Source organism: Terrapene carolina, unplaced genomic scaffold (genome assembly GCF_002925995.2).
Source record: "Terrapene carolina triunguis isolate 2854851 unplaced genomic scaffold, T_m_triunguis-2.0 Scaffold96, whole genome shotgun sequence".
Lineage (NCBI taxonomy): Eukaryota > Metazoa > Chordata > Testudines > Emydidae > Terrapene > Terrapene triunguis.
Genome location: NW_020664447.1, coordinates 73,269,901 through 73,290,298, shown reverse-complemented (window position 1 = coordinate 73,290,298; position 20,398 = coordinate 73,269,901). Strand labels below are relative to the sequence as shown.

Sequence of the window (20,398 nt, the reverse complement as noted above, 5' to 3'; positions counted from 1 at the left end):
GTGTGTGTGTGTGTGTGTGTGTGTGTGTGTGTGTGTGTGTGTGTGTGGCGGGGGAATCTTTGTGCATGTTGATTGTATCGGTAGTGGTCTCAGTACAGTTTAGTCCACTGCCTAATATGGAGTTGTCTTGTCAAAGGAATTTGCCCAATGGAAACTCTGTGTCTGAGATACAGGATGCGTGTGTGTATATCTAGATTTTAAGCACCAAGTAGGGGGATCAGTACATTGGAGATGTAGCTGACTCCAGAACTGATGACATGGTTGCCTGTCTGAATGGGCTTTTCCCTCAGGAATAAGTCATCTTGGCTGTTGAGTGTTGTTCTGTTTAAAGAACTTACTTTTAACAAAGCAATTTCAGTAAAGACTCCATCCAAGTTAGTTCTCAGAAGATTTAACTTTTCTGGTTCCTTCTCCTCTTGGTTCTCAAGGGTGAAACAGAACATTTCAAATAACCAAAAGGAACACAGCTCTTCTGAAGAGAGGCTGAGGAAGGCCCAGCAATGCAAACCAAAGTCACAACCATTTCCACCCTCCCCTCTGTCCTTTGAGCTTGTGTTTAACTTTTTATCCAACACAACACAACACAACTTTCTTTCTTACCATTTTTGCACTAAATGGAGTAGTGAGAAGCTAGTGTAATTTTTTCTTTGGACATATTGTTGCATTTATGGTACAGTCAGTGCTAGTAAATTCCAATCATTTGTAAAGCCCATTTTTATTGGGATTATACAAAGCTTTCAGACTGAATGCTCCTCGAGTGGGTTTGGCAGCCAGGATAGAGCCTCTCACTCCTTGAAAACAGAACAGGATTTATTCTGTGTACTAGTAGCTGAAATCCTGTGCTGTTGCACAGGTGGAATTTGTAAATCATGTAAAGTTCGTAAAGCCCAAAAAAGCTGAGACCTTAAAAATTGCACGGTAACAGACCACAAATCCCTGTGATGGTTGAACCTGGTTATATTCTAAACAAAAAGAGCTCTCAGCCATGTGTGTAGCTTTTTCCATCGCTTCACACTGACTGTGCAGACAGACTAGGCTTCATAGTGATGGTTTCTGGAGTCTTATATAGATATAGGAATGGAAAAACGTATTCTTCCACCACCTGGGTTTGCTTCTGTCCATAACGAGGCTTTGGAACAGCGCTTCTGTGGGAGCATTGGGGGATGAGGCTTTGAATGTTTCAGCAACAGCCTCAGGCTTTCTGCTTATTACAAGGCAATGATGGCAAAACTGTTGCCCATTTGCTTGCTGGAAGCTTAAGCATAGAAGCATTCCAAGCATCTCAGAATACCCAGACTGGGTTGCAGCCATTGTTTACTAAACCTCTCCCTGGCCGTTAAATTTTTTTCTTTTTCTTGCTACCTGCCGTTGTAAAACTTGGTCACTAACTTTTTCTTTGCTGAATCATATTTTCTCCATAACCACACTAGAAATAGCTGTTTGGCTAACCTCATTTGCTGTGTGTTAATCTGCAGCAAGTTGCCATGCCATGGGCAATGTGTATGTGTCCCATTATTATCGCTTGCTGAATAATATTGTGTTTAAAATAGCTGGAACTTGCTGGCTGCAAAAGAAGTTGGAGATTGTCCACTTCTCTGTTCAATGATTTTACCTCATTTATATCTATTTTAATGTCTTTGCTGAGCAGCAAGCTCTCAATGTCCTAGGTGTACAAATAAGGGAAGCTTCCCATAGCTGTGTGATTCCCAGAATTTGAGGTAGGAGAAGGAAGCAGTTTGCATCGCTTGTCTCTTCCTCCTGGGCACGTTCACTATTGTCTTCCAGAAGAACGAGACTCTGGGTTGGGTAGACAACTGGAGCAGCCACTTATGTAGTCAGCAGCTGTTCCCCCCCCACCCTCCCACCCACACAGCTATGGACTCTACTGTCAGACCTCTTTTATAGAGCAGGGGAATGTTGGCCTGAGTTACTCACTTTTTTTTTCCTTTTCCTCCTCGTGCCAAAGGATCTTTCACTTCTACCTGGGGCGTTAGCAGAGGCAAGTAAAAGGAATCCTGGTCTAATGCTTCTTCTGAAGAACTGGCTCACTAAATTAAATTCTCTCTCTGAGTCTGAGAGGAAAATTGCTCCGCATTTAAATAGTCTGCACATAGAGGGGAAAGTGTTATGGAGTGGGCATGGATTTCTACTAGTAGTTTAGTGTGGTGTCAGCTTGTTGGATGTAATAAAGGAAGCATGTCTGGTTGTGTTCATGTGGGCTGCTTTGCCAGTGCCACGAGATGAAGGGCCAAGTTTGGGGTGAGCCTAACTTCTAGCCATGTCGGTGTACACCTAATGGACTTCCTTGACCTCTGGCACTCTGACTGCTCTGGCCAGTCCTGTTTTTTTAGGCATGATGCAACTATTAACCTTAAGGCTGGAGCTATATATGCAGGGCACAGGGCTTCTTAATGAGTCCAAGACTTCGCAGTTCACTCCAGCAGGAATTAGGAATGGCTTCAGATCTGGCCACGTTTTGGGTCACGACATTGACAGCAGCTCTTGTAACCTGTTAACATTTCTAAGACAGCTTAAAAATCCCTTAGGTCAGTTCCACAGCCCCGTCTTGCCCATGAGGGGTTGAAAAGAGGAAACTTGACTGACGTAAATCTCCATGTAGATGCCTGACGGTGGAAGGTGGTCAGGTACCAGGGTGATGAGCTTGGTACAAGGACGCGAATAAGATAGAATAAAAAGCAGCATCTTAAACTTGCACCTGCTGACTAACATAAACTTACGTCCCCTTACATGTCACCTCTGAATTTGACCCATTCTGTAGGTGACACTAGTACCACAGTGTGAGAATTACATTAAAGGGTGAGGTGAGAGGGATAGCAGGGAAAAGGAACTAAAAATAGGGTGTTCCCTGCTTTAACGTGAACCTCTTATGCTTCCTTTGTCTGGTAGCTTATAAATTAAACCAGTGTAACATCCCTTATGACCATTCACTGATGTATAATTTACATAATCTTCCACCTCACCTCCCAGGCCCCGATTCAGGATGATGCTGAAGTTGGTCCCTATTTAGGACAGCACTTAAGCATGTGCTTTTCTGAATTGGGGCCTGGAATTGGCTCAAGTACTGTAATGTAGAGTTTTTCCTTAATGTTCTAATATCAAGCAATGTATTTCTTTGAGTATCTGAATTCTGTTACTACTCATCATTTACTAAAGTAACCCTTTGTCCTTTTCTTTTTTCCAGGAAAAGAGGGATAGAAGTCATACAGGTGAGTAAAGATTATTTTAACTTTTCTGTATAAAAAGCAAAACGCTTCTTCTCACTTTACAAAGAAAACTACTAAATCTCTGGCAGATTTCACCAACAATTGGTCTTCATTTTTTCCCATTCCGTCAATCTTTTTCTTGTTTCATTCCCTTATTATTCAGACATTCGCTCTGGGAAAAGCAAGTCTGATGCTGCTAAGTGTATATGATAGATCCCATCCAATCATGTGGCCAATGATTAGGCTTTTCTTTTCTGTATCAACTAGTATGAGTCAATAACACTGGTTATGATTAGGTGGTGTAATCTGTGTTTATTGCATTTAAATACAATAAGGCTTAAAAGAAAAAAGAGCTGCCTGCGTGTAAGAAACTTAAAGAAGTTAGTCCATTATACAAAGAATATTCTTGCAACCCAATGAACAGGAAGGAGACAAAACTATCGCTTAATTTGGTATTGGCGCATCTACTGATGGTCTTGAGGGGTGGCTGGATTTTCTTCCTGTTTGCTAAGTCTGAATGGCTATATTTCCACTGTGCTATAGGTAAAAGTGGTGTGAAAACAGTTGGGGTTCTGTCATCTGAGCTGAAATAAATTTTATGTGCTCGATACAGACAATTCACACTTTCGTGTATATATTTATTTCATAATAATCACGTTCAGTTCTTAGCTCAAGAAGCTGTTTACCTATTTGCTACTATTGTTTTTAAATGAGGAGAGAGTTACACACCAAACTTCTATTGAGACAATAACTAGTTGAGATATTTTTAAGTTTTAACATACTTTCCTTTGCTAACTCTAATGATGGTCCAACATAAGCTGACAAAACCACTTCCAAAGTCCTTCATAAAGGGAAGAGAAGACTGAAAGTACGCCTCTCAGGAGCACAGTTTGATTAAAAAAAATTTTTTTGTGGCCATGTCTGTGATCCCACCCACTTCAAGCACTGATTAAAGGGACATCGTGAGAGAAATGATTTTTCGAGCTTACAAACAGAAGTTGATACAGTAAAAGATATATTACCTCCCCCACCTTGTCTCTTACATTAGTATCTGACGCTTTTGTTGTGCCAGGGTAACCCCTTAGAGCACGGTAACTGAAAAAGATCAGAATACAGGCTTTGTTCCCAGTTTATCTCGTGCATTCTACAGTACTTTGTATCATCGTCACTCTTTTGTTGCTGGTCAGTTGCACACTTGCCCTGCACTAAAGTGAGGACCTTGCTCGCATGCTCCTCAGGTGCTGGAAGAGGGAGTTCACCAGTAACCGCAGCACAGCTGAAACTGTGTACACCACAAAAGAGGGATGGGGTGGGGTGTGAGTTGAGGTTGTTTGGTGTTGCCCTTGTTTCTGCCTGAAAGATCTTTCTAAACATCAACAGGGGTGCAGAAAAAATCCTTACAGACATAAAAAAATTCTTTTTTAAAAATCAGATCATGCTATTTAAAGACTCCTCTCTCAGGAAAAAATACATTTAAAAAAGAAAAAAGTCAGTTTGACCACATTAAATTTGGGAGTGTCCCTTTAAGGTGTATGAGACTATCCTCGTGAAGATCAGCTGCTTGACAGCATTACAAGAAAAGAAAGAATCTGCCTTAATGTCCAGCTGTATTTATCCTTACTCCCCTAGCGTGCTACAGCCACAAGCTCTTCCTCCTTCCCTTTGTCAGCTACTGCCAGGAGCTGAATAGTGCATTGTTCATTGTTTGCTGTTTGTTTAGAATCTCCAGATCTATGCCTTTGAGATGCTGGTAATATTTATCAGTTTTACATGCTAGAGAAGATAAGCATTAGCCTGCATCTTATGATGATGATGATCATCATCATTATTATAACATTAATAATAATTGCTGACAGTGGGCCTGGGTATATTTCATTGGGTTTCTAAATGCTGCACTGTTTACTAAAGTGATGAGACAGCCATATGAGAAGAACTCAGCATAGCACCTAATGGCTGAGAAGAGGGGAAGATCCTTTTTACTTCCCTGGGTTAAGCTCCTGTGTTTATATTCTGATGATTGGGTGAGTCTCCATTATAGCAGGGCTCATAAGCAGAGTCCAGTTATTGAATGGAGGACTCTGTAATTAAGTGTGGTTTAACGTCTGTTCACCAACTAGACACAAACCAAGTGGAAAAGACCTTTTTTACACAGAGAAAGTTTGGAAACGTTTGGCAAGAACTTGGTGAGGACTCAGTGAAAAGATACAATGCTGTGAGGTTTGATTCCATAAAGGTACAGGCTGCCCTGGGATCTTGACTTTGAGAGATCTGCCCCTAACAGCTATACCTAGAGAACAGGTGGGTAACGGGTAACCTTTACTTGAGCATAGCTGTTGAAAGACAATTATTTCCTCCCCCCAGCAGCAAGGGAGGAACATGCTTCCATGGTTGCACTGTTGAAGTTTCATGAGATCTGAGGCTTACCTTCCTGTAATGGTCCTCACTCGGGATTTGCTTGGGAAGCGTGGCCTAGTGGTCAAGGCCACAACCTGTGACTGGCAGGGAAGGGAGCCCCGTCCCTCCCACTCCATCCTTTGGGCTACCAGTTGTCTGGCAACTGAGGTTAAGGCCTGCCACTTCTTCTTGCCCCCCTCTCCCCAGTCAGCTTAGTCCAAGGCTTTCCTATGTTGGGGAAGTCTGAATCAAATAAGTAAGAGGGGGGTTACCAGGATCCACAGGCGGAGGAGAGGGGGATACTTCCCTCTCTGAGGTGGGTCTTCCTTTCCCTGGGGGAGGGCCCCTTTGGACAGCTATGTCAGAGACTTTAGGCTTCCCTCTGCTCTGCAACTGTGGGCTGCAGGTCTGCTCACTTCCAGCTCCACCGCCAAAATGAGCTGTTACCCTGTCTTTTTAATTCCTCCACCAGATGGAGCATTTGCTGCAGGTGTGGTGGGACAGGGCTGGCTGGGCCCAAAATCCCTTAGTGCCCAGTGTGTGGTTTGTACACCCATCACAGTTCCTCTGCAGTGTTGAGTATTTTCTTCCTTCTCTTAGTAAAGAATTTACCCCATAGCTCAGGGTGTCCTGATAAATCTTACTGCTGACAGCACTTTAGATGCCACCTCCCTGCTACCAAACCAAACCAAGCTATTCTGCACATGGCCCCCCCAAAATGCAAACTTTCTTTGCATAGATATGTAACCAGAAATCTGTATATTCTTTTCATACCAGACCGCCTGAAAACCTCCATTACCCACATGATGTGCTTCCTCAGCTGTGTTCGTAGATGCGGAATGATAGTTTTGGTATTTGATCTGCTGGACAACATTTATTTGGCAGTAGTGTTGTTTTCCTGTGTTAAGCAGCAGGACTTCTTTGCTTTCCAGGAACAGCTCCTATTGTGAGCTGTCCCAGAACAAGCCACCTCGTATTCTTGACAATAAACAAACAACTTGACGCACACAAATACACAGACTCTTGCATCTATATTCCTGTTTGCACAAGATCAGAAATTTTGCCACTGATTTCTGAATACATTTAGTGTGACGTGTGTGTGTGTGTACACAGTCTACCAGGATAGCCAAAGAGTCAGTCACAGGAATTTGCTGCTAACCTGTTGGATTCAACAGGATGGCTAGTCTGCAGTAGTGTACTAAACAGGCATGTGGTGATTTGTGTGAACAAACACCAAATCTTTGTCTCATTTCCTAAAATGTTGCCCAGGGTGGGGGAAGATCCATGGATCTTCCTAATAAAAGAAAGGAAATTTTCAGGTAAGTGCAGATATGTTTTCCTATTTCTCTTCTCTGTGAGAAGATAAGGTGACCCTTTTCCTTTCACTAGTGCTAATGAAAGCCCCAACCTCATTTTCCTTACAGTTAATTTTTACCTGTATATTGGTGGTGAGCTATTCTTGGATGACAGTTACAGACTTTGCTACTGGATTTGATGTTAAGGCCAGCCTATGTTTCTGATTTTTGTCTGAGACTTCAGGCTGTAGGTGTAGCATTGTAGACTTCCAAGTTCTTAGACAGTCAGCAAGCAAACATATCTGTGACAATGAAGTGGTGCAGGGAAAGGAACGCTAATGGTAGGTTAAATAAGCATCCTCTTCCACCCACTGGTAAAACATTACTTTTGTACCAGGCATTTATAAAACTATGAACTATTGGAACTCATTTACAAAACTTTTCTTAAACATTACATGAATATATTGTCTCATACTATAGAATTAGAATTTATAATCCCTATTCCATAATGAGATAGCTTTGAGCTATAATGTATCTTAATTAAAACTATCTTTAGATTGCTTTTTCCCTCAGAAAGCATTTTATCAAAGTAATGCGATTTAAATAAAAAAAATCCTTTTTTTAAAAAAATCATTGATTTTTATCCACCCTGGCGTCCAATTTAAGTTGCCTGTATTAGTTTTACTAGTAACCTGGCCTCTTGCTCCCATCAGCTTGGCTGCCTGGCCTGAGGTGGTGAGGGGTAACAATACCTTGCATTGCAAAACCTCTCTAAGATTTGAGATATGCACATTTTTATAAAGGGGAATCCTCACAAGGACATCTGAGGATGGCTTACATTTATTTTTGTTTCAAGTTATGCAAATCAGTATTAATTAGCTACAGCCCTTAGGCCCCTGACAAATTGCCTGGTTAGCTTTTGTGTTGCAAAGTTTGGGGCACTTCAAAGCTCACTTAAGTAACTACCTCACCCGACCTTTCCTGGAGACATAATTCATATTTTTCTATTTTTAAAATGAAGATTTATAAGTATTTTTTTGGTGCCTAATTAACATTAGCACGCTTTGTCTTGGTAAGACATTGAAGTTGCTTGGCTACAAAACTGGGATTAGTCATTGAATTCCAAGCTCTGATTTTTTTTTTTTTTTTTTTAATTAAAGTAACCATGGGACCTGGAAGATAAAATGTTTTTTAATGTGGAACAGCTGATTGTAGTAGTCGGAATGGTCTAGCTTGCTGCTTTGTTTTTCCTTTCCCTCACAACTCTCTGGGAATTCAGATATTTCAAATCTCTTATTTTTGAGTGGAAAACTATTCTTTAAACAGTTGGCTTTGCTGAAATCCATGAAAGAGAACTGAGGTTTTTATCTTGAATCAAAGTAAAATACTGATGACAACAGTTTCCACTAATTGTTGCCAGGGAACAGTTGTTTTCTTGAAATGTTGAGAGGTTTATTTTCACATGAAGTATTAAATGGAATAAATTAGGAACGGCAAAATATAACCAAGAGGAAGGGTGCTTATAAAATACATATCCAATAACATATACGGAAAGATGGGACTGGAGAGCTTCCAAAGCAAGCAGAGTGGCCGAGATGTTGGAGTTGGCTCGCTGGAAGAATAACGTTTATTTTCATTTGCGTGCCAGCATCTCAATAAAGTGCACATTCTCCTGGGTATGGCATTCAACTCTGACCTCAGTGCGTCTTTTAGAAAAGCTAGTACAAAGCCCTCAAAATCCCTCTGACTTTTGCAGGTAACTTACAGATGTTTTGACATGTGGGATTAGAAGTTACAGGTGTTCAATTTAACATTAAAAGAGATTCTGGTAACTTCTTAAGGTTACATTTTGATTTACTGTATACAATAGTTATGGTGCGGGAGTGTCTTCTAAAATTAAAGTACTGTATGGAATTTTTAAAAAAAAATCCACAACTCTATCCCTAAGAAATAAGAATTAAAAAAAAAAATCCTAAACAAAACTCTAGCTCTTTTTTAGGAGTAAGGCAATGTGATGGTCTCCTTCAGCTGGTTATATCGCTAACTGCAAAGCACTATTTGCTGAGGTGGTAGGAATTGCAGATTACAGTACATGCATGGAGAGAGGAAGAGAGGAAGGTTTGGACTTGATGGGACATTATATCCTGCAAATTGGAGTTAGAAGCAAAATCAAACATATTTGTTTCTGCTCCATTCAGAACAGCTGCATAAATACATATTTGTAGGAAAAAATAAATAGAAAAAAGATAAAATACTTCACACTGTAGCGATTAAGAAGACAAGTTAAATGTATATTTTAAAAAATAAATCATTCCAAGATATTGACCTTTTAAAATTGCAGCTACATCTGCTGCATTTTATCTTAAGGGTATGAATTACTGGATAGTTAGGTGCTTTTGAAAATTTTACCTGTCTTCTTCAAGCCTGCAAAATCTACCTAAGCACCTAAATTACTTAAATTCTATTGACTTTCAGTGAGGTTTTGGCTCCTAAATGATTTTTGAAAATAGGTTTTAGGCACTTTTAAAAATCTTGCCAAAATTCAGTAACCTGTAACTGTATGTAATGAGGCGCATTTAGATTTTATCTTCTGCTACTTTGACACATGGAGACTTGAATGCTTAGCCCCAGCACATCAATTTGAGATTCTGAGGAGTGGCCGTGTGGCCTAATGGATGGGGCACAGGTCTGAGAGTCAGAAAACCTGGGATAAAATCCTGGCCCCATTAAAATCAATGGCAAAACTCCCTTTGACTTTAATAGAGCCAAGATTTCAGCCCTGGCTTTGCTACTGACTTGCTGTGGCCTTGGGCAAATTACTTAACTTCTGTGCCTCGGATTCCCCATCTGTAAAATGAAGATACATAACCTTAATCATGTAATGCTAAGCATAATGCTTTGGGATCCTTGGCTGCAAAGTGCTATGGAAATGTACCAGAGGCACCAAGGGCAATTGGATTTGGTGGCTTTTAAGTTTTTGCACAAATGGCTGTTGACCATCTTTGACTGCATGAGACATCTGAAATGGTTTTGCCTTTCTGGGTGTGGACATCATGACTAGGAGCCTGAGAAAATCGCAATTTCATCAATTTCAGTGATACAATTTTTCCAACAGTGGGGAGGTGGTAGCGGGCATCCACATGTGCCAGTCTTGTGTTTTGGTGAGCGAGCTTGGCGGTTGGGAACTGAGCAGGAGAAAGGAAGAGCGGGAGGAAAAAGTCTGCAGCCCCGGGAGTAAATTGCAGCAGTTTGGGGCTGGGGAGGACTCAGCGGCTGGTTTTGTGCAAAGGAATGCAGCAGTGACCTTTCGTTGACTGCATTCTGTGCACGTGCCATGAAAACTGCCACTTTACCCATGACACTGCCTCATTAAAAAAAAAAAAAAATCCATGATTTTTCTCAGGGCCCTAATCATGATAGGGTCTCAAGGCAGAGCAAATGAAGTGAGCCTGAGGACTTGTAACTCAGGAAATGCTTTTTGCCTTTTTTTTTTTTTTTTAGTTTTGTAATCTGTGGTTTGCAGTGAAGCATACATGCAACTGTTGCAGTGTATTTGTGTGTGTGTAGTTGTCAGCCCAGAACTCCCTATTTTAACCCTTATTCTTGCATTTGGAAAGGTGGGGACATAAACTTGTCACAGGTACTAGGCTAACTGCACCTCTGACTCCTCTGAGCACTGCCCCCTCAAGCCTTTGTCACCTGCCTCAGGGTGGAATCATGCAGTTCTCCCACTCTCAGGCCAGGCTTTGGGTTGCAGGTGTTCTGGTGCTCACCAGGATTATCTCAGCAGGTCTGATTTAGGCTCAGACCTTGCTCTTCTGATCCCTTTGGAAGCAATGACAGTGGAACCCAATGACCAGACAGCCTTTTTAGAGCAATATTATTTATTTAGAACAAAAAGATTATGGAGAAAAGAGACCTTAAAAACAATAAAACAGATTATACTCGTGTCTTCTAGTTTATCAGGTGTCTGTCCATTTTCTACATGAGGACCCTCATAGGTGTAAGCATATTATGGACCTTCCAAGACTGGTAGGGTTTGGGTGACAATCTCTGCCTTTAACTCACAAACCAGTTCTCTTTCCAGCATCAGGGAGAACGTCCTTCAAAAACTGCTTAGTCCTTTTGATCACCCCCACTGTCTTTTAAGTGTATGCCAGGATGTTCTTATCTGGTGAACCAATGTGTTACTTTCGTGTTTGTTCTTGCAAAAGCCCCCTGTTAATTTAGATAATGCAGCCATTCATATGGGAAATTCTAATAACCTCCATAGTTATGTTACTTCACTGACCAAGTCAGTTGCAGCGTTCATGCCAGTATTACATATCAGTAGTCTTAAATTATTACCGAGCAGCTCCTTATCTGTCATAAAAATGACTTGCAAATTAATGAACTGGACTTCACCTACTTTTTCTAAGGGCTTGATTCTGTTGTGACTTCCCTATGGTCATGATTCAGAAAAAGGCTTAAAGCATGTGGTTAAACTGACCCCGTGTGTAGGAAAATGCTCTCTCCCACTTGTTTAACTTCAGTAGAACCTAAGTACATGCGTAAGTGCTGTCTTGAATACAGATGCTTTCCTGAATCTGATTCTATGTGCCTCTCTGATTGAAGAAAACATGAAGTGGCTGCAGACCGGAGCCCTAAATCAGAATAGCTAAACATGAATGCTTTTTTTCCTACACAGGGCATTGTATTTTTAAAAAGGCAACTTTTTCCAGTAGGAGAAGTAGTCGTCCAATTTAATTCTGCATTTTAGGTGGAGAGTTTGTGTCTGGGATTCCTGGCATTCTGTCTCTTTTTTTGGCAAGGGCATAAATATCTTTTCACTGTATGTCTAAAGGTAGGCAGAACAGATAGGGGGGGAAAAATCACTTTCTCCATGTACTGTAGATGTTTTTCTTGCCTCTGGTTGCTATTTTGCAATATCTTTACTTTTATCAGGTCTAGCACATTGTTGGAAAATACTGTCTTTTTGTTAATATTTTTATTCATGATCATTATCCAGTGATCAGTTGGGTGTGCACATTTATTGCTTACAATAACTTCGCATCGTTGTCCAATAGCACAGCAGTTAATAATCTGGCATGGGAATTGCTGAGCATGGGTCCCAAACCTGGACAGTGCAGAGGTCCAGGGGAGTGAGGTGGGTCACAGTCGCTTGTACTTTATGACTAGATGGGAGGGGGATAGTGCCTAAAACTTTTATTTTGTAATGTGGAGTCATGGTGCGGAGAAGGTTGAGAACTGCTGGTGCACAGGATTTACTTTGACATTAGAGAGGGAGGATGGCACAGTGGTTAGAGTGCTAGCCTGGGATTTAGGAGACTTAAGTTCAGTTCCCTGCTCAACCACAAACTTCCTGTCTGATGTTAAACAAGTCACTTAGTCTCTCTGTGCCTAAGTTCCTCAACCCTAAAATAGAGATATTAACATGTAATGGTTGAGAGGCACCCAGATTCTGTGGTAATGGAGGCCCTATAATAAGTTTGTAAGACAGAGAATTCTACAAATCCTAAAGAGCCTTCTCTGACCTGGGATGCGGCATTATGTTTTATATTATCCTGGCTACAGCTTGTACACACATCTCTTCTTAACTCTCCTTTGCTCTTTCATAAAGCTCCGCAGTTTTGCAGACCCTCAGTGCCCCCAGGATTCTTTGAAATCTGTTTCCTTTGATATTTGGGTGTTGCCTTTTTTGATGCCAGTCTTGATGCAGCATACAAATGTAGACTCATCCGAGGGTGACAATTTAAAAAGTGACACGTTATATTAAGGTTATGTTTATAAAGGGCTACTGTTACAAGCCTGTTATAGCCAGGAATAATGTGTTATAGACAGATATAAGCACATCAGAAGATGGTGTTCTAGTAGGGTTGCCAACCCTCCAGGATTGTCCTTGAGTCTTCAGGAATTTAAGATTAATTTTTAATTAAAGATTATGTCATGTGATGAAACCTCCAGGAATACATCCAACCAAACCTGGCAACCCTATGTTCTAGATGGTTAATCATGGTTACAAATAACCTATTGAATACCAGTTGGATTCTCAAGGAAATCGAAACCATTGATTAATGTGCCCAGAATATTAAGTGTGATCAATAAATAAATAAATAAACCAAATGACAGGAATCAAGCTGGGTTGGAATGCCAGGAAGTGCAGCCAGGGGGGCATGAGTTAAACCGTCCGGAGCAGAGTGAATCCCAGCTGCACAGACAATTTCCTGTTCCTCTGCTAGGTTTATATGGAAGCTATGACCCAATCATGTTCCAGGACTGGAGTCCTCTGTTGGGGTTCAGCTTCTGCCAGGGCAGGCTCCAGCGTTAAAAGCCGTGATCGGTGGCAGCTCTTCCACTGCCGCTTCATTCTGCGGCAGCAATTCAGCAGCAAGTCCTTCCCTCCGAGAGGGACTGAGGGACCCACCGCCAAAGAGCTGGACGAGCCGCCCCTCTCCGTTGGCCGCCCCAGGCACCTGCTTGCTGCGCTGGTGCCTGGAGCCGGCCCTGGCTTCTGCCCTAGCCATTGTTAGCAGGTCCCTGGGCATCAGGTTGGCACTGACTAGCACCTAAGAGTCCCTTGGACTCGGGTTCAGGACCCGCATTCCTGATACACAATAGCACATCCAGGATTCTGCCCCACTGAGCAGAGACTGCAAGTGCACACACAGCATGTGCGGTCCTTGCTGCCTTTATTAAATGAAGACCTATCATAGACTAAAATTCAGCTGTCATTTCAAGATCCAAGTTAATTTACCTTGTTCCCTTTGACAATGGTTACGTTTGCCATGCTGATGTTGCTCCAAGAAACTATCAGTTGCGTCACATACTCTAGTTATGTGACCAGTGTGGTAGCTAAATCAAAGAGGTTTTATATGTATTTCGTAACTTGTGTGCATGCGTATACCCACCTTGCATCAGTTGTCAGGGGGTGCTTTTTTATTAGGCAAAAAGTTAGTCCTGATGTATTTGTTAGTCCAGATGCTTTCCTTTTGTTTTTGCCAGTCTGTCCTGCCAAAGTGGAAACAAGTTATTTACAATGTTTTGACAGAATAAACTGAAGAGTGGATGGAAAAGATGCCATTGGGTCTGAGCTAATAGTGAAAGAGACCTAAATGTAAGGGAAACAACTACAGAAGAATTTTGGCTAACTTTCCAAATAAAGGAAACCCTTCTAATTTTGTTTTCATAGTACATTGTTGACTGAGGCCTAGAGTTTCCTGTAATCTTAGGCTCCAAATACATCTGAATATATTTACTTGTATCAAACCTTTAGAAACACCCTTCCCCTAAACTCTTTAATCTTGGCAGTGTAGAGTTCCTGTGTTATAATAGTGCATTGACTCACTGATTGCAAAGATTCCTGTACAGGGTACGTGCAATGTATAGCTATTTTATGTTGATTGCATATGCTTTATTCTTGTGTTTAGGGTTAGCTTAGTAATAAATGTTCTTTCCTTGTGACCTAGAAGGGCTTGTCTTGTAATGTCCTTTCGCTTATGTTAACATCCTAAAAGTGGCTGAAAAAAGAACTGGAGCCATAAAAGGGGAAAAAGTGCAACTTTTTTTAACCATAGGTAGAGCGCATGGAATGTAGAATGTGCTTGCTGATGCTTATTTCATAATCCTGACATGATGATTTGCATGCTGTTCAAGCCCTTAATAACTGGGCTATCTGTGGATTGAGCTACCCAGCTCTTTCTCCTATATGGCTAGAAGAAGCAATTTTTTTCCCTCCCCACCTGATTTCCATCACACTCAGGCTATGACTACACTTGCAGATGTAGACTGCCGGGAGTTAAACCAGCCCTCGGAGACAACAGCAGGGAAAGCACTGCCGTGTGTTCACACTGTAAGCTGCAAGCACAGTGGCGTGGCTACATTTGCGGCACTTGCAGCGGTATTCGGAGCAGTGCATTATGGACAGCTATCCCACAGAGCACCTCTTCCCATTCTGGCGCTGAGGCTTGTTGGAAGGGAGCGGGGGGTCACGGGGCATCCTGGTTCCTGTCCCAATGCCCAGCGATGCATCGCTTCGCATCCTAGCAATAACTGCGCTTCCATCCACATTTGGCACCATCTTTCAATGTTTTTTGTACTGCATGCTCTGTCTTCCCTTTTGGTCTGCGGGAAAGGATCCCGAACTGCTGAGGAATATGCTGATAAGTCTCGCCAGCACGTCATGAATTGCAGTCGAGTTACTCCTTAAGCTACAAAGTGACGGTGAGGAGTCCAACGATGATGTCTACACGCATAATGAATACGACACGCGATTGCTTGTGGCATTCACGGACGTGCTCACCACCGTGGAATGCCACTTTTGGGCTTGGGAAACAAGCACTGAGTGATGGGATCACATCGTCATGCAAGTCTGGGATGACAAGCCGTGGCTGCAGAACTTTCGGATGAGAAAAGCCACTTTCATGGGACTGTGTGAGGAGCTCGCCCCCACCCTGCGGCGCAAGGACATAAAATTGAGAGCTGCCCTGCCGGTGTAGAAGCACGTGGCGATTGCAGTCTGGAAGCTGGCTACTCCAGACAGCTACCGATCGGTTGCTAAACAGTTCGGAGTGGGCAAGTCGACCATTGGAATCATGTTGATGCAAGTGTGCAGGGCCATTAATCGCATCCTGCTCAGAAGAACCGTGACTCTGGGCAACGTGCGTGACATTGTGGATGGCTTTGCACGAATGGGTTTCCCAAACTGCGGAGAGGTGATAAATGGTAGGCATATTCCAATTCTGGCACCAGACCACTTAGCCTCTGAGTACATAAATCGGAAGGGGTATTTCTTGATGGTTTTCCAGATGATTGTGGATCACCGTGGGCGTTTCACAGACATTAACACAGGCTGGTCCAGAAAGGTGCATGACGCACGCATCTTTCGGAACCCTGGCCTGTTCAGGAAGCTGCTGGTCTGGGAAGAAAGTCCCGACTTGAAGATCACCCGTAGGGGAAGTCGAAATGCCCATTGTGATCCTTGGAGATCCCGCTTACCCTTTAATGCCATGGCTCATGAAACCATACACAGGAAGCCTTGACAGCAGCAAGGAGCGGTTCAACAACAGGCTGAGTCAGTGCAGAATGACTGTGTGATTTTGGACGTTTAAAGGGCCGCTGGCACTGTCTGTATGGGAAGCGGGACCTGGCCGATGACAACATCCCTATGGTTATAGCCACGTGCTGTACCCTCCATAACATTTGTGAAGGGAAGGGTGAAAGCTTCACTCAGGCATGGGCTGCTGAGGTTGAATGCCTGTAGGCTGAATTTGAACAGCCAGAGACCAGGGCTATTAGAGGGGCCCAGCATGGGGCTGGAAAGATTAGGGATGCCTTGAGGGAGCAATTCGATGCTGAAAGCCACTAGTAATGTTTGGTGCCCTGCACGGGAGTGACGTGCAGTGGTTCCAATGCTAGTAGGCATCTGTGTTTGCTACGTATGATGAGCTGACTAGCAGTACCTGTTGTTTTCCTGGGCTACACTATCTTTTACTTAATGCAATAAAGAGTGTTTGCAAAGCCAAAAAAATCATTTATTGAAAAGAAACACAACTGCTGGGAGAAACACACATGGCATGACACATCTGTGCTGTGTGGGAGGAGGGAAGGGGGCGGGTGGGGAATGGAACAATCACAGATTTGCGTATGTCCTGTTATCATACTCAGCCTTCCTGTCTGGAGTGCCATGCAATGAGTGCTACACTTCAGGCTGGCTAAAATACATGGTGATGGGGGTTGAGTGCAGAGGGTAAGGCCGTAGTTTGCAGGGCTGGGTGGTGAAGCTGAAGGTGTTGGAGGCAGCTGGTGGTGATAAGAAACCAGATGCAGGGGAAAGTGGGTTGGCGGTGACATGGGGGTGCAAGGGAAAGAGTTTTGGGACAAGGGCTGCGGGGGGGACGGGCATGGATCTGCTCTGTATGCAGTGCTATGAGTGCCTGCATTGAGTCCGCTTGGCGGTCCATAATGCTTAGGCGCCGCTCCGTGGTTTGTTGCTAGCAATCCGCCTTCTCCTGGCGGACCCTCCTTTCGGTCTCCAGCCACTCCTGTACTTTTTGGTTTTCAGTAAGGGACTGCTGCATCACTTCGTGCAGAAGGTCCTCCTTGCTTCTTCGCTGCCGCTTCCTGAGTCTTTGCAGCCTTTTGGCCGTTGATAACAAGGACGGCTGGGATCTCAAGGTTGCATCTGTAAAGCCAAAATGCAACATTTAACAGAGGCAGCATTGTTAACGCTAGACAGAGCAATGATTTGGCCGAACTTGTAGACAAGCACAGTGCACGCAATAGCACAAACCGCCTGTCCCAAAGTGAGCGCACATAACCCACAAGACCCCCAAAATGGTGAGTAACCACAGGGGCAGGGGGGACTGATTGTCCTCTGGGGTCCTGTGCGTTGGGGAGAGCCAACAGCTGCAGGGGTCCCCGATACACAACACTGTCCCCACATTTTCCAAAGGATGGGTTCGTCCTGGAAGATATCTTGCTGCTGAGGGTGACCTGGGAAGCAAGGGATCTTCTGCAACAATGCAGCTTCCACCGTGGCCCTTATGCGGCTTGCCTGTGTGCAGCAATGGTCCCCCTGACGGCACAGTGGCACGGATATGTTAGCCTTACTTGGACAAGGAGCACAGTAGCTTTGCCAAAGAACCTGCGCAAACAGATTGCCCAGTTTCTGCATGAGACCTTCGATGAGATCACTGAGGCCGATTACCGCGATGTGAGAGTACGTCAATGCCCTATTCCGCATCTAGGCATGCACACAGCCTTAACCATTCTTTCTGCATCCCTCCTCGCCCCAACAGCCTGCACCCAATGTGACGGGTTGGATCACAGAAACCCCCTTCGGAGCTGCCACCCAATGTACCAAGACTACCCCTGATCCTGTTTTCCCTGACAGCTCAGGATTCCAGCACCCTGTCTTGCTGAGCCAGACACTCCCGTCTGCTCCAACACAGACCCAGATTCTGAATCACTTGCCCCAAAGCTGCAAGTTTACCTGAAAACAGCTCACAGAAGTGTGCTTGTCTTTAGCACTCAGATGCCCAACTCCCAATGGGGTCTAAACCCAAATAAATCCGTTTTACCCTGCATAAAGCTTATGCAGGGCAAACTCATAAATTGTTCGCCCTCTATAACACTGATAGAGAGATATGCACAGTTGTTTGCTCCCCCAGGTATTAATACATACTCTGAGTAAATTACTAAATAAAAAGTGATTTTATTAAATACAGAAAATAGGATTTAAGTGGTTCCAAGTAGTAATAGACAGAACAAAGTAAGTCCCCAAGCAAAATAAAATAAAATGCGCAAATCTATGTCTAATCAAACTAAATACAGATAATCTCACCCTCAGAGATGCTTCAGTAAGTTTCTCTCAGACTGGACACCTTCCAGGCCTGGGCACAATTCTTTCCCCTGGTACAGCTCTTGTTCCAGCTCAGGTGATAGCTAGGGGATTCTTCATGATGGCTCCTCTCCTCCTCTGTTCTCCTCCACGCCTTTATATAGCTTTTGCATAAGGCGGGAACCCTTTGTCCCTCTGGGTTTCCACCCCCCCTCACTGGAAAAGCACCAGGCTAAAGATGGATTCCAGTTCAGGTGACATGATCACATGTCACTGCAAGACTTCATTGCCCACTTGCCAGCACACACACATACACGAAGACTCACCGGTAAACACAGCCATCTGCGGATAATGATCCTTGTTAATGGGAGTCATCAAGATTCCAAACCATCATTAATGGCCCACACTTTACATAATTACAATAGGCCCTCAGAGTTATATTTTATATTTCTAGTTTTAGATACAAGAGTGGTACATTTATACAAATCGGATGATCATACTCAGTAGATTATAAGCTTTGTAATGATACCTTACAAGAGACCTTTTGCATGAAGCATATCCCAGTTAGGTTATATTCACTTATTACCATATTTTTCTAAAACTATCCCAGTTACATTATATTCACTTATTATCATGTTTTTATAAAACCATATAGACTGCACAACGTCACACCCAACAACTCCCTTCTCAAAATAAAAAGCCGCTTACCAGGCGCCTCATCTGCTGTTTGTTCTTCTCCAAGTATCATCCGCTGTGACTGGCTACTTTCCTCCTGGCTTGAAAACAGCTCCTGGCTGCATGCATCTAGGGATGCCGTGCCGTCCTCTGGCTCTGGGCCCCCCTCCTCCTCAGCACCCTCCCTCCCGCTTTCCTTCTCCTGCCTTGTTGCACTCTGGGCTGCCACGGCCTCTGAAGTGTCCATGGTGCTCTTCGGAGTGGAGGTGCAGTCGCCCCCAAGTATCTCGTCCAGCTCTTTGTAGAACCGGCAGGTCGTGGGGGGCAGCACCGGAGTGGCGGTTTGCCTCCTGCGCTTTGTGGTAGGCGTTCCGCCGCTCCTTCACTTTAACCCTGCACTGCAATGTGTCCCGGTCATAGCCCCTTTCCATCATGGCCCTTGATATCTGGCCTTAGGTACCATAATTCCAATGGCTGGAGCACAGCTGGAACTGGACAGCTTCCTCCCCCCAAACACTGATGAGGTCCAGCACCTCGCCATTGCTCCATACTGGGGATCGCCTGGTGCGTGGAGGCATGGTGATCTGGAAAGATGCACTGAGAGCACTCCATGCCTAGCTGAGCAAACAGAAAGGGGACTTTCAAAATTCCCAGAGAATGTAAAGGGCGGGTCTGACAGTTGGTCACCTGAGGGCAGGGCAGTAGACTTCAAGGTGATGACCAGAGTGGCTAGAAGAGGCATTGTGGGATATTTCCTGGAGGCTGATCAGAGCACATTAATGGACCAGGGTGTCCATACTGGCACCGCGGTGCTCCAGCTGGGGCGCAGCAAGCACTATGCTTCTCGTGGAGGTGGATTACCAGGGGCGCTCCAGCCGCTGAGTCTGGGCGCTCTACGTGCCTTGCCAGTGTGGACCCCTCAGGAGTTTAGGGCACCCAGGGCTGAGTTAATGTACTCTAACTTGCAAGTGTAGCCTCAGTGTCTGCATTCTTTCAGATTGGAGTTCCTTTCTGAAGTCTAACTGTGCTGCTCTTGCATGGGTCAGAGGGGCGGTTGCAGGGTACTTCCCCTTCACTTCTTCTCCCAGTGGTTGAGTTTGCTACTTCTCAGCATTTTCAGTTCCTGCGGGATTGGAAAAACCTCTTACCCAAGACTCAAATGTAGTCGTTGTATTGTAGCAGTTTGTATTTTTCTGATATTCTTGCTTGCCCTAGTCACTGATGCACCCCTCCACTTCTTTCCTCTCTTGCAAAGTTCCCCCCCACTATACTATTAATATAATTAAGGTAACTAATGCAATTCTTTGACAGTCCCCTCTATCCCTCCCAAACTTGCTGGTAGCACAGAGTTCTAACCTCCACATTCCTGGTCTAGGCAGGCCAACCTGATTCTTTTTATTTATTTAGTACTCTCTGGCATCTTGGACAGTGGCTTAATAGCTTTAAATTATTTCCAGTGAACTGTGCTAGTG

The 20,398-nt window shown here is 43.8% G+C and overlaps 1 protein-coding gene across 1 annotated transcript in view; it reads left to right on the top strand.

Moving 5' to 3' along the window:
- ITPK1 (inositol-tetrakisphosphate 1-kinase) overlaps positions 1-20,398 on the top strand; it is a 221,047-nt gene that overhangs the window by 50,478 nt on the left and 150,171 nt on the right. The window contains exon 2 of the mRNA XM_024197135.2: positions 3,203-3,227. Coding sequence (XP_024052903.1) covers positions 3,203-3,227 — 25 coding nt within the window. The remainder of the gene's footprint in view (positions 1-3,202; positions 3,228-20,398) is intronic.